The sequence below is a fragment of the Sminthopsis crassicaudata genome, chromosome 3 (assembly GCF_048593235.1).
Source record: "Sminthopsis crassicaudata isolate SCR6 chromosome 3, ASM4859323v1, whole genome shotgun sequence".
NCBI classification, from domain to species: Eukaryota; Metazoa; Chordata; class Mammalia; order Dasyuromorphia; family Dasyuridae; genus Sminthopsis; species Sminthopsis crassicaudata.
The window spans coordinates 614,457,746-614,472,428 of NC_133619.1; the positions used below are offsets into that span (position 1 = coordinate 614,457,746).

The window sequence follows — 14,683 nt, forward strand, 5'->3', positions numbered from 1 at the left end:
CAATTAAATAACCAGCAATCGATCTACTAAGTGTCTAGCACTTTCTAGATGCTAAGAACCAGTTTCTGCCCTGATTTTACACATCTGAGGAGACATGTACAAATAGAAGCATGTATATAAAATATATAAATGAAACACATAAATAAAGGAAGTCTTTTTTGAGATCAGGACAGGGCACTAGGTAGGGGGAATGAAGGGGAAAAGGCAAAAATTTTTGGACAAAGATACTTGTGCTAAATGTCTCGAAGTGTGTTAAGCACTTTATATATTATCTCAGTTTACCGTCACAACAATTCTAGAATTCAACTACTACTAGAAGTTATAAAATACCTATTTTTTATAGAGGCAGAAATTGAGTCTTAAGAAAGTCAAGTTCACACTGCTATTAAATGTCTGACATAGGATATGAATCCATCCTCCTGACCCAGGTTCAACACTCTACATCCCTCACTAAGATGCCTCAAACTTGTCCAGTTGGTCATAGAGTTTCCCTATGGAGTGTCAGAGTGGAGAAGGGGATTGGAAAGCTCCAGGTGATTGGTTGAAAGGTAGGGAGGACAATAAAGAAGCAGGGAATTCCCCAGCTGGCAGAGTAGGCAATGGGGGGTCAGTCACACTTAGAGCTCTCTCTCTCTCTCTCTCTCTCTCTCTCACACACACACACACACTCATGCAAAAATCAAGGAGCACGGAGTACCTTATCTGCTTTAGTCCCCAGTCAGCTCTCTGTGTTGAACTCTGGATTTCCCTTCGTGCCTGTTCTGCTTCTTGTCAGGCTGGAGGTTTGTCCCTGACAGCACCTTCTGCCTCTGGCCCCAATCACCAGATCCACCCAGCTCCAGCCACATTGGCAAGGACCTCCCCATCATTGCTCCCTCCCTTCCCATTGCAGAACACAAGTGGGTTCAGCAAGCACCCTGAACCCGGCCAAGCCACATTCTCCATCAAACCCTTAAGTCCCAGCCCCACCCTGGGAAGGGCCCCATGGGGCAATACAATATAAAGGGAGGACACTATTGTTTCCACTTTGCAGATAGGGAAATTGAGACCCAGTTCAGTTAAATTACCTGTCCACAGGTCCTAGAGTTCACCTGTGACAGAGCTAGAGCCACAAACAGCCACAAACAGCATCTTTTTAAATTTAAGTCCCTTCCTCACCCCAGGAAATTGTTCCTTACCAACCAAACTCTTCCAAATCACTCTTATACTGAGACCTGCGACCTGGACAGATGGTCACTATCTACAAAACAAGGTCACTTTGGTTTGGCCATATCCTCCTTCCTGTCACAGAGGCATGAGGGTCAAATAACCCAAAGGAGAGAAGGAGAGGGAAGAAAAGGAAAAAATCAGAGTCTTTCTCAAAAGTAACCATTGGAATTAGGAGGGAACAGCTCACAGATAAGTTATCAGAGTTGTTATCAGTCTAAGAAAATTCAGAATCACATAAAGTTATAAGGAATCTCAAAGTGCAAAACCAAACCATTAATCTGATCTACAAAATCCCTTTAAATCAAAGTCTAGCCTCTGCCTGAAGGCCTCTAATGATGGGCAACTCGCTACTCCACAAGACACCATATTCCACTGGGAACAGCTATAGTGGTTAGGAAGTTGATCTGAAATCTGCTTCCCAGTAACACTCTCAGTGTTTCTGCCCTCAGAGCCAAGTGGAACAAATCTCATCCCTTTTCTCTACAGAGAGTCCTCTATGTGGCTACTATGTGGTTCATTTTAGTTTTTTCTATCTCCCTTCTTTTTCCATTTTTGGATAACTAGTAATCATTTTGTCAGAATTTTATTTCATTTTCCAACTGTGTCCTACTCTTTGTGACCTATTTGGGGTCTTCTTGGCAGAGATATTGGAGTGGTTTGCCATTTCCTTCTCCAGCTCATTTTACAGATGAGGAAACTGAGGCAGATAGGTTAAGTGACTTGACCGAGGTGATATAGCTAATAAGTGTCTGAGACCATATTTGAACCTGGGAAGATGATTGTTCCTGAATCCAGGTCCAGCACTTTATGCACTATGGCGTATCTAGCTGAATCCTCATCCTTCCCTAAACCCTGCCTCTCATGCACACCATCTCACAAGCCTGACCAGTGAATATCACCCACAAATCCTAGACGATCCCTATTCTCAAGAATCCAATGTCCTATTCTGGGACACTTCCAATTTCCTCACAGAGCAAAGGTCAGGGACAGCCTCTTCTTGGGGAAAAGTTTAGGGGAGAATCTTCCAAAGTATCTTCCTCAATTCAGCCCAGCCTGTCTCAACCCCCTGAACTTGGATTCAGGTTCCTCCATAAAGTTCAACTTAGAACTGGAGGTCCATACATCTAGAACTGGAAGGGGCCCAATTACCTTACACATGAAATAACTGAAGCCAAAGGAAGTTAATTAGCTTTCCCTGAAGTCATATAGGTAATAAGTGTCAAAGGTTGGATTTGAACCCAAAACTTCTGCCTCTCTTTGGCTTCCTTGCTATTTCAGCCAGCATTTATGAAATACCTAGTGCTCTCAATATAAAAATGGTCTCTGCCCTCCAGAAGTTAAGATTCTATCCAGGAGAAGAAAGAATAAAATATTTACACATAAATGCAAGATATCTGCATATGGGGGAGAATATTAGCAACCAGCAATCAGGAAGAACATCAAGTTCTGAGTTCAAATCCTGCCTAGGACACTTACTAGCTGTGTGACTCTAGACAAGGTACTTAAGCAATGTGTGCCTCAGTTTCCTCCTTTGCAAAAATGGAAATCATAATAGTATTTCCTTCCCAGGATTGTTAGAAGAATCAAATGCAATAATATTTGTAAAGGACTTAGCAAAATATTAAAGCACCACATAAATACTGTTGTTCGGTCATTTTTCAGTCACATCCCACTCTTCCTGAGCCCATTTGGGGTTTTCTACTGCAGTGGTTTGCCATTCCCTTCATCAGCTCATTTTATAGATGAAGACACTGAGGCAAACAGGATCAAGTTACTTACTCAGGGTCATACAACAGGTCTCAGGCCAGATTTAAACTCATGAAAATGAGTCATCCTAATTCTAAACCCATAGCTCTAACCTCTGTGCCAAATAGCTGCCCATATAAACACTATTATTATTCTAGAATAAATAAATAGAAAGTTGCTGAAAATTCCAGCTTTCTTCCTAATTTAGTTTTTCTGGAGCAAAATTAAACTTAATTTCATGTAAGAATAGGAGTCAGAGCATATAAGCTCTTTCAAAAACAAAACAAAACAAAAAAATAACCAGACTTTAGTATCCTTAGAATATAGATTTTGAGCTGGAGAGTTACACTCTTGAGTCACCCATAAACTTGGTAATTTTTTTGTTTAATGATGAAATCCAGGTTAAATGATTTGCTCAAGATCCCATAGCTAGTGTCAAGTGCCTGAGGTCAGATTTGACCACAGGTCCTCCTGGCCCAAAGGCCAGTATTCTCTTAATCCACTGTGACACCTAAATTTCCCTAGGTGATTTTTTTTTTCAGAAGAGAAATTGAAATTCATTCTGTATCAATCGCCAAAGTCAGCATCAGGGTTCAAGAAATCCAGACTCTTAGTACTTTCCACACATGGCAATGAAATTATATATTCAGAATATGAAAGCTAGAAGAGAGCTTAGAACCTAGAACATTAGGGTTGGGAGGAACTTAAAACATAGAAGGTTATGGAAGGATTTGGATATTTGGAGAACATAAAAAGGATGCCAGAAGGGTACTTAGAACACAGAACTTTAAAGCTAAGAGGGACTTAGAACATAGAAGGTCATTTCTGGGAGGAACCTTACAACGGAGAGTATCAGAGTTTAGAATATAAAATGTTAATGATGGAGGGGAAACTAAGAACATGGAACATCAGATCTAGAAGAGGCCTTAGAATCTAAAATGGCAATGCTTGGAAATACCTTAGAGCAGTGGTCCTCAAACTTTTTAAATAGGGGGCCAGTTCACTGTCCCTCAGACTGTAGAGGGCCGGACTATAGTGAAAACAATAGCTCACACTCTGTCTCTGCCCCTCGGCCCGTTTGCCAAAACCTGAGGCCGCCCAAAGCATCTGACCCTCAGGCCGTAGTTTGAGAACCCTAGCCTTAGAATGTAAAATGTCAGAGCTAGAAGAAACGTAAAAATATAGAATGTCAGATCTAGAAGAGTCTTTACAACTTAGAATGTCAGAGCTGGGAGAGATCTCAGGAAAAAAAAAAAAAACTTCAGAGTTGAAAGGGACTAGAATATAAAATGTCAGACTTGTATTAACAGATGCAAAATGAATGATCCAGACCCAGAGAATAATTTACATAAAAACAATACTGTAAACAAATCTCTGGAAGGCTAAAAAATCAATTCAAGGACTAACAGGGACACAGAGGACCACTTACAAGGTATGTTTCCCAGCCCTTGACAGAGATTTTGGAATTGACTTATAGAATAAAACATACATTTTCAGACATGGATATTAGTGGAATTCAACTTACTTAATTACATGTTATTTGTTACAAAGGGTTTTTTCTCTTTTTGTCTTTCAGTTTTTGAAGGGCTGGTGAAAGAAAGAAAGAGAGAGAAGGGAGAAAAGGAAGAAAAAAAGAAAGGAAGGAAGGAGGGAGGGAAGGAAGGAAGGAAGGAAGGAAGGAAGGAAGGAAGGAAGGAAGGAAGGAAGGAAGGAAGGAAGGAAGGAAGGAAGGAAGGAAGGAAGGAAGGAAGGAAGGAGGGAGGGAGGGAGGGAGGGAGGGAGGGAGGGAGGGAGGGAGGGAGAGAAGGAAGGAAGGAAGGAAGGAAGGAAGGAAGGGAGGGAGAGAAGGAAGGAAGGAAGGAAGGAAGGAAGGAAGGAAGGAAGGAAGGAAGGAAGGAAGGAAGGAAGGAAGGAAGGAAGGAAGGAAGGAAGAGGAAGGAAGAAAGGAAGGAAGGAAGGAAGGAAGGAAGGAAGGAAGGAAGGAAGGAAGGAAGGAAGGAGGGAGGGAGGGAGGGAGGGAGGGAGGGAGGGAGGGAGAGAAGGAAGGAAGGAAGGAAGGAAGGAAGGAAGGAAGGAAGGAAGGAAGGAAGGAAGGAAGGAAGGAAGGAAGGAAGGAAGGAAGAGGAAGGAAGGAAGGAAGGAAGGAAGGAAGGAAGGAAGGAAGGAAGGAAGGAAGGGAGGGAGAGAAGGAAGGAAGGAAGGAAGAAAGGAAGGAAGGAAGGAAGGAAGGAAGGAAGGAAGGAAGGACGGAAAGAAGAAAGGAAGGAAGGAAGGAAGGAAGGAAGGAGGGAGGGAGGGAGGAAAGAGAAGGAAGGAAGGAAGGAAGGAAGGAAGGAAGGAAGGAAGGAAGGAAGGAAGGAAGGAAGGAAGGAGGGAGGGAGGGAGGGAGGGAGAGAAGGAAGGAAGGAAGGAAGAAAGGAAGGAAGGAAGGAAGGAAGGAAGGAAAGAAGGAAGGAAGGAAGGAGGGAGGGAAGAAGGAAGGAAGGAAGGAAGGAAGGAAGGAAGGAAGGAAGGAAGGAAGGAAGGAAGGAAGGAAGGAAGGAAGGAAGGAAAGAAGAAAGGAAGGAAGGAGGGAGGGAAGGAAGGAAGGAAGGAAGGAAGGAAGGAAGGAAGGAAGGAAGGAAGGAAGGAAGGAAGGAAGGAAGGAAGGAAGGAAGGAAGGAAGGAAGGAAGGAAGGAAGGAAGGAAGGAAGAAAGGAAGGAAGGAGGGAGGGAAGGAGGGAGGGAGGAAGGAGGGAGGGAGGGAGGGAGGGAGGAAGGGAAGAAAGAGAAGGAAGGAAGGAGAGGGAGGAAGGAAAACTTTGAATGTTCCAGGCTGAATTTGTTACATAGTTTATAATAAAAGCAACCTATCCAAATTAGAAATCCACAGTATCATAGACAATCCCCCTTTTTTCTTTCTACAATATACATGGAATACTCTTCTTTGCTGTTTGCTACTTCAGAACAGAAAATAAATTTTAAAAATAAGAACAGAATGTCAGAGCCGGACTCCATCCCTTCCTTCCCAGGGAGGACACAGCAGACAAGGAGCAGACACTGGTCAAGGTCACAGCCAAGCCAGGGGCAGAGCACAAGGATCTCGTGAAGGGGAACATGAAGCACAATCCCACATCACTCCCCCCATGAGGTGATAAGGACAACTGGCTTTGCCCATGATCGCCCGCCTCATAACTGATGCCCTCTCTCTCTGGGCATCAGAATCAGAACCGGAAATCTCCAGCTGGCAGGACCCATCATTCCAACACCCAAATTCTACAGACAGGGAAACTGAGGCCCACAGAGACATGCCAGGGCCGCCCAGCTGGTGAGTGAGAAGGCAAGGAAAAGATAGCTCTCTTCCTAACCCCAGGCTTTCTTTGAGAGAGTTCCTCCTGAGAGTCCTGTTCCTCTCTCAGTCAGTGAGGTCTCCCAGGTTACTTCTCAGTCCCACACCTCCCTCCTCCCAGGAGCCCCAGGTCTCCCTTTTGACACCATTTTAGGACACATCAAAGCAAAGAAAGGCTGGTCACTTACTCTGGCTGGGGCTGGGCAGCCGCGGGATCTAGGGAAAACAGAGGGGAGCCGGTTAGGGCGCTGGCCTCCTGACAGTGTCCTCCCCCTGCCTGACGCTCAGGTGTCCGAGCCGCGCTAGCCCCAGGCTGGCTTATCCCAGAGGAGCTCGCCACATCCCGCCCCACTTCCCAGTCTTCTCCTGGGGAAGGGGAGACTCAGGAGATCACCGATCTCGGCCGGTGTTTCCAGCTGGGAGCTCGGTTCTCACAGGGCTCCTCCCCCCCATCCCCACTCCAGAGGCACTTTCTCCTGGCCCCCCAAGGAGAAGGGCAAGATTGGGGTAAGTCCCCCACCCCCTTCAAGGTGCCTTCTCCTCCCCCAGAGCCTGGAACTTTAGACGGTGGCAGCCAACCAGCAACGCGTCAGGGAGGGCCAGCTTGTCAAGGAGCCCGTTGTCCTGCTTTCAGGAAGTTCCTGCCGATCCAGTCCTCAGATCAGCTCCCCAAGTGACAGAGCCCAACAGCCCGTGAGCCACCACTGAACACCAGGGAGATCTTTTGTCTCCCCAACCCGCCCTCCCGGGTCTCCCGGGGGGAATGAGCTGCTAAATACAGGATAAGAGGCCCCTTCCTCTACCCCACCAAGGGGGAGGTGGTGAGAAGCCTCCTTATGTGCAACTGTCTCCGGAACAGAGCCAACTCAGCCAAAACATCCATTTAAAAAGTGCCAAAGTAGCCCCAGATGTTCCAGCAATCCAAGGAATGTGGAATTCCCAGAGCCCGGAATCTGAAGGAATTTTCCCAGTTCAACTCTCCAAGAACAGGAGATGAGCTAAGACCTTCCAGGACCAGTCTGAACTGGAGAGAAACAGCAGTTAGGGGGGAAAGGGCCTTCTCTGCAGCCCCCCTTCCTCCCCAGACCCAGCAGAAAAGGGCTTCCCAAATCCAGCTCACCAGTGAGAGGGGCAGCATCACGGTGGACGAGGGGGGCTTCTCCATCCTTCTCTGGGCCCGTCCTGGAGTCCTCTTCCTCTTCGTCACTGTCATCAAACTCAAAAGCCTCTCCCGGGTCCTCCTCAGCCTCAGGAGAAGTCCTTGGGACATCCTGGTCTGGCTGCTCTCCTGGGGAGGTGAAGGGAGGGAAGGGAGAAGTTAGCCGGGGGGATGAATGGGAAGGCCTGGATCAAGGGGAGAAGCTGAGTGGTTCAGAGAATGAAAGGAACAGGACGTGGATGGATTTTCCACATGGGGTTCAATGGAATTCTCCACCTGAAAGGGCCCATTCCTAAGTGAAGGAAGATGAACTGCTAACATTCCTTGGGGAGCGGGAAAAGAAGCAATGGATAGCCAGCGTAACATGGCCTAGGTGCGAGTTATCCTGCCTGGCATTCAAGGCTCTTCATTTTTTTTTTTTTAATTTTCCCTTTTTTATCAAAGCTTATTATTTTTCTTTTTTTAATTTTATTTATAAATTTTTTTGACATTATATATGCATGAGTAATTTTTTTATAACATTATCCCTTATATTTATTTTTCCAAATTTTCCCCTCCCTCCCTCCACTCCCTCCCCCCGATGACAGGCAATCCCATACATTTTACATATGTTACAATATAACCTAGATACAATATATGTGTGTAAATACCATTTTCTTGTTGCACATTAATTATTAGCTTCCGAAGGTATAAGTAACCTGGGTAGATAGACAGTAGTGCTAACAATTTACATTCACTTCCCAGTGTTCCTTCTCTGGGTATAGTTATTTCTGTCCATCATTGATCAACTGGAAGTGAGTTGGATCTTCTCTATGTTGAAGATTTCCACTTCCATCAGAATACATCTTCATACAAAGCTTATTATTTTTCAAAACATATGTGTGGACAATTCAACACTATCTCTTGCAAAAACCCTGTGTTCTAATTTCCCCCCTTTCCATATCTTCCCCTAGATGGCAAGTAATCCAATATATCTTTATTATTTCTTATTACTCCAAATGCCCTCAGCTCCAGCTAAAGTGAATGTCCCTCGAAGGATACCTTCCACTGTCCCATCTCCTTCCTTAAGCTTATTCCCCATAACTGGAATTCCTTCCTTCTCCCTATTACTTCCTGAATCTCTGTTCAAACTTAGACCAAATCTCCTTCAGGAAGCCTTCCCTTACTGCCCTCTCCCCACTTGGAATTCATATTATATTTTGTTTTCTACCTCTCTGTTGCCCTGATTATTAGTGAGATTATTAAATAAATCTTTGTCTTATCCCATCTCTATTCTAAAATGGAAGCTATCTAATTCTAAGCTATCTAATTTCCAAGACAGAAACACCCAATCTAAACTTTAAGCCTTCCTTAGTATTTATTAGAATGCCCTGCTTTCTTCAATATTTCAAGAATCCTTTTTAAAAATCAACTTTTTTTTTTTTTTTAACACAAGTACTTCATAGTACCCAGACCTAGAGCTGGAAAGGAACTAAGAGCCCAACTAGCATGATGCAATAGTTTTTTGTTTTTTTTTTTAATGTTCTACTGGGCTTGTGTCCCAAAGAGCTCATTAAAAAAAGGGAAAAGGACCCACACGTGTAAAACTATTTGTGGGAGCCCTTTTTGTAGTGGCAACGAACTGGCAACTGAGTGGATGCCCCTCAATTGGACAATAGCTGAATAAATTGTGATAAAATAATATTATGGAATACTATTGTTCTGTAAGAAATGACCAACAGGATGATTTCAGAGAGGCCTGGAGAGAGTCACATGAACTGATACTGAGTGAAGTGAACAGAACCAAGAGAACATTGTACATGGCAACAACAAGATTATGTGATGATCAATTCTGATGGACTTGGCTCTTTTCAACAAGGTGATTCAAGGCAATTCCAATAGACTTGCATTGGAAGGAGCCATCCGCACCCAGAGAGAGAACTATGGGGACTGAATGTGGATCAAAGCAGTGTATCTTTACCTTTTTGTTATGGTTACTTATTTGCTTGTTTTTGTTTTTCTTTCTCATATTTTTCCCCTTTTGAGCTGATTTTTCTTGTGCAATATGATGAACATGGAAAAACATTTAGAAGAATTGCTTTATCAGATTGATTCTGTTTTGGGGAAGGGAAGAGGGAGAGGGAGAAAAATTTGGAACACAAGGTTTTGCAAAAAATGAATGTTGAAAACTATCTTTGCATGTATTCAGAAAAATAAAGTACTATTAAAAGTTAAAAAAAAAAACACCCTGGCCAAGAGAGGATGGGCAACTCCCCCAATCACACAGGGACTGGGAAATTTATTTGAATCCAGATTCTCTGACCCAAAGTTCTTTTCTTATACAACATTGACTCTCCATGATAATTTGATAATCCTCCCTCTTTTGATTAGGGAAGGGGAGTAGAGCTATGATTTAATTGACTTATGGATCTCCTTCTTTAACAAGGGCTCAGTTTCCTTGTCTATAAAATGAGATATCCTATAAAGTTCCTTCCAGGTCTAGAGCTATATAACCCATGATGGCCATAGAATATTTTTCAGTGTCATTTTTTTTTATTTTGGCTGAGGCAACTGGGGTTAAGTGACTTGCCCATGGTCACACAGCCAGGAAGTGTTAAGTGTCTGATCCAGGTTTGAACTCGGGTCCTTCTGAATTCAAGGCTGGTGCTCTCTCCACTGCGCCACTAGCTCTCCTTAATGTTACTTTCAAAGCAACTTCTAGTCTCAGCTTTATTCAGAAACAGGATTTAAAGCTAGGTAACATTTCCGCAATCATCAAGTCCAGCTTCTTCATTTGACAGATGAAAATACCGTGGCTCAGGATTGGGAAGGGAGCCACAATTCAAGGACACCAGCCGGGCTTTAAGCTGACAAAAAACCTGTTCAGAGTTCCTCTAAGCCAGCTCCAAGAATTCTATCTAACACTGCTGAGCCCACACTGCCACCCCAACCCACCTGGACTGGCTCAGACTCAGACAGGGAAAGTCTAGAGTGGGCGGCCCTGTTTCCCCTGCTTCTCTGTCTGCCCTTCATCTTCCCTAAGTCCTTTTTTTCTATTCCTCTTCCCTCTACAACATCCCTCACACTCAGGAGAAGCCTGGAGTCGAGAAGCCTCCTCTTCTGAGTTTAAATCTGCCCTCAGACTCTTACCAGCTGGGACCCTGGATCAGTCATTTCACCCTTCTTGCCTCAGTTTCCTCATCTGGAAAATGACCTGGAGAAGGAAATGGCCAACCACTCAAGTATCTCTACCAAGAAAACCCCACATGGGGTCACAAAGACTTGGACATGACTGAAAACAATCTCACCAGAGTCACTGGTAGGAAGGGATTTCAAGAAGTCATTTAGTCCATCCCTCTGCCCCCTGTATATGGGATAACCCAGATACAAATTGTTTCAGACAAAGGCAATTGGGCACAGCATCCAAAATGTCATCCATGGCCCTACTGAAGCCTTTATCCCATGGGAAAGGAAAAGTTTGCATTTTGCCCAAGAAAACAGTGCAATCACATAACACGTCGGATTAATCTGTGCATGTCATATGGGGAAGTGAGCCAGTTATAATCAGATAAGGCTGAATCAACACAAAGAGGGCCTTGTGCCCACAGAAGGTTTTATGTCCACACCTGAAACAGTCCTGCCTTCCCCAGTCCCATCTGGGTCTCATCTTGGCAAGCCTGCTTCAAGATCAAGTTCAAACACCCACAACCCCACAGGGGGGGCCCGGTACCTGGCACAAATAGGGCTGGAGGGCGGCCCCTCGGTCAGCCTCTGCCTGACAAAATGGAAACACAAACACCCGTTTCCGGGCCACTCTGACCACAACATTTTGCAGAAAAGGAAACCAAGGTTAGGGAGACTTGTTGAATGTGACGTGGCCAGTGAATGACCTCTCCATTCGCAAACTGAAAAGAGTTGGTCTCCTAGTCACTGAGGTGACAAAGATTTTCATTTGGATTTTCATTAACCCAGTCCTGAAATTCAGCTCAACAAATTTGTAGGAAGTTCCTACTATGTGCGAGGCAAGGTGCTGAGCCCTGTATTAGGCACAAAACTCAACACACTTCCTCTGGGCAAAACTTGAGATGAACGGGACTTTACACATTCTTTGGGGACCTCTTTCCCTGAACTACAAGTTCCCCACAGCCTTCAAGCATCATCATCATTTTCCCCTGACTACTAGCAGTAAGATGGCCTTGGAGAAATTCTAACTTATCCAAATTGTGTGTGATCTCTCCTATTACATTGTAAGCTCCTCGAGTGTAGGAATGGGTGTTTACTTTGTATTTCTAGAGCTCAGTACAGTGCCTACCTGGCACATAGTAGGCACTTCACGAAAGTCTGCTGACTTTTCTTGACTCAGGATGTCTTGTGTTACTCTTCCACATTTTATCTGAGAGATTTCGCCTCTTTGTACATTGGTTTGATCTGTTTTTCTCACTGAAATGTTCTCTTCCCTTTGAATAATCAAATGGTTTATATTTGAAATAAAGTAGTTGCTTACATGTACAATGAGTGAGTTGGGCTACATGGTCTCTGGAGTGCTTTTTAGCTCTGAAGCTAAGTTATAGTCCAATAGATGCCCCCTCCCCAGATTGTTTGAAACAGCTGACTCCTGTTATGTAGGGCTGAGCTCCCCAATCTCCTCCAAATAAGATCTAGCCCAACTCACTCCTTTTACATGTCAGAAACTACCTCCTTTCAAATAACTGAGCTCTAGAAATACAAAGTAAAAGCCTATTCCTACATTCAAGGAGCTTGCAATCTAATAGGAGAGATAACACACAATTTGGTTGGGCTAAGTTTATTTGTTTGTTTGTTTGTTTGCTGAGGCAATTGGGGTTAAGTGACTTGCCCAGGGTCACACAGCTAGGAAGTGCTGAGTGTCTGAGATCAAATTTGAACTTGGGTCCTCCTGACTACAGACCTGGTGCTCTATCCACTGCGCCAGCTAGCTGCCCCATTTGGATAAATTATGAATGATCACAGAAGGCAATCATTAGCATTAAGGGGGATGGGAAAAAGCTTCTTATGTATAGAAGGTGGGATTTCAGATGACACCTGAAAGAAATCATGGAAACTGGAAGATGGAAATGAGGAGAAAAAGCATTCCACACAGAGGAGACAGTCAGTAAAAATGTACTGAGTCAAGAAACAGAGTGAACAAAAAAGATGGCAATATCAGTAGATTTTGTGAAGAGGAATAATGTGTAAGAAAACTGAGAGGTTAGGAAGGGACTAGGTGATGAAAGGCTTTAAAATCCAACGTTAGAAAACGTTTTCCTCAGATGAAGATGCTGAGAGGACTGTGTGAAGGCAGAGCAATGAATGAGGCAGCAGAACATTGCAGTCCATCAAGTCTTTGGCGTATGACTGTGTTTTAGAGTTCTGAAATCTATACGTGTAAAATTATTCCTCGAATAACTGTCAAGGCACTATGGGAAGAGATGGATTTTCTTAAGTTTTGCCTCATAAGGTAAAGATGAGTCACTAACCACCAGAGGTTCTGATTTGAGGCACTGGAAGATAGAGGAAGCTCAAAAAAAAAAAGTTTTACAAAGGGTAGAGAGCAAAAGATTTAGAAGACAACTGATTTTTCAGTGGTTTTGATGGAAGTTTGCGGTTTGGAAGGGAATAGCTTTTCTGATTAGTTGGAAAAGAGGCTAGGTCACATGTGAAAACTCCCAATTTGCTCTGCTGACTGAAGGAGGGATAAATCATCGCACTACGGTATATAGCATTATTTAAACTGAATGCTTTGATAAATGTGGAAGTATGTATAGAAGAATTTCATATGCTTAACAAATATTGGATTTCTTGTTTTCTAGGGGAGGGGATGGAGGGAGAGAGAAAAATCTGAAACACAAAAGTTTTGCAAGGGGGAATGCTGAGAGCTATCTCTGCATGTATTTTGAAAGCAAAAGGGTAGTATTAAAAAATAAAATAAAATAAACTGGGACGCTAGATGGCACAGTGGATAGACCACTGGCCCTGAAATTAGGAGGACCTGAGTTCAAATCCAGCCTCAGATACTTAACACTTCCTAGCTGTGTGACCCTGGGCAAGTCACTTAACCCCAATTATCTCAGCAAAAATAAAGATAGATAGAAATGAATGAAAAGACAGATAGATAGATAAACTTAATGCTTTGGGGCACCAACTAAGGTCTAAACAAGGGGAAACCTCTCAGGGATTTCTGGTTTGAATAGGGAAAAAACAGGGGACAAATATAAGCTTTGCATCTGTTTTGCTATGAGCTAGGCTAATAGGAGAAAAGGCTTTGCTTTGCAAGAAGCTGAGTAGAGAAAGCTCTTCACTGCACAATGAAGAGCTATTTAGGCTTGTCTGCATTGCCCAGACAGCTAAACTGGGGGCTTTTATAGTTCTGTGCTCAAAGGGAACTGCTTGTCACTGAATAATACTCATTTTATTTTTTAATGAAAGAGTATAACACTTTCTCAGCTCTAGATTAAGGGCCTCAGTGAGTTTTTTTGCTGAAACCTCCTCCAGATCATGCCCTATAACCATACTGGGCCCTCTTCTCTGTCTGTGGTGATCTCATCCGTTCCCGTGGATTTAATTATGTCTTTCAAAATGATTCTCAAATATACCATTTCTACCCTAGTCTCTCAGCAGTCCAATCTTGCGTCTCCAGTTGTCTTTTAGACATTTAGAACTGCATGGTCAGTAAATATAAACTCAACAAATCCAAAACAGAACTCATTATCTTTTCCCCTAAATCCTAGCCCCGTCCCCACTTTCGCTGTTACTACAGAGAACACTATCCTCCTAGACCCCCATAGGAGTTACTCTGGACTCTTCACTTTCTCTCCCCCCCATCCCCAAGCTTTGCCAAAGTCTATCAATTTCTCTCTCAAATTTGTCCCCTTTTTTCTTCTGACACTGCCTCCCTCTGGTGTGGGACTTCACGCCTGGACTACTGTAATAGCCTAGTAGCAAATCTGTCTGCTTCAAGTCTCTTCCCCCCTTAATATATTCTCTATTCAACCACGAAAGTGATTTTCCTAAAGTACAGACCCATTCAAATGACCCCCTACTCAATAAACTCCAGTGGTTCCCTGATCAAATACAAAATTTTCTACTTGATATTATCTAAGATCCTTCATAACTTAGCTCCCTCCAGTCTTACTGCTCCCTCTTTAACACATTCTTTTCCATCCAATGACCCTGACCTCCTGGAAGCTCCTCGGACAAGACATTCCATCTCAACCCCAGGCATTTCCTCTGCTGTCCCCCATGCA

General features: G+C 43.6%; 1 protein-coding gene across 4 annotated transcripts in view; it reads right to left on the reverse strand.

Moving 5' to 3' along the window:
* Nucleotides 1-14,683, reverse strand: part of ARHGEF10L (Rho guanine nucleotide exchange factor 10 like) — a 245,485-nt gene that overhangs the window by 186,676 nt on the left and 44,126 nt on the right. For all 4 annotated transcript variants that reach the window (XM_074306088.1, XM_074306087.1, XM_074306091.1 and 1 more), the window contains exons 3-4: nt 7,404-7,571; nt 6,472-6,499 (exon numbers count right to left, since the gene is read on the reverse strand). In XM_074306088.1, coding sequence (XP_074162189.1) covers nt 6,472-6,499; nt 7,404-7,571 — 196 coding nt within the window. The remainder of the gene's footprint in view (nt 1-6,471; nt 6,500-7,403; nt 7,572-14,683) is intronic.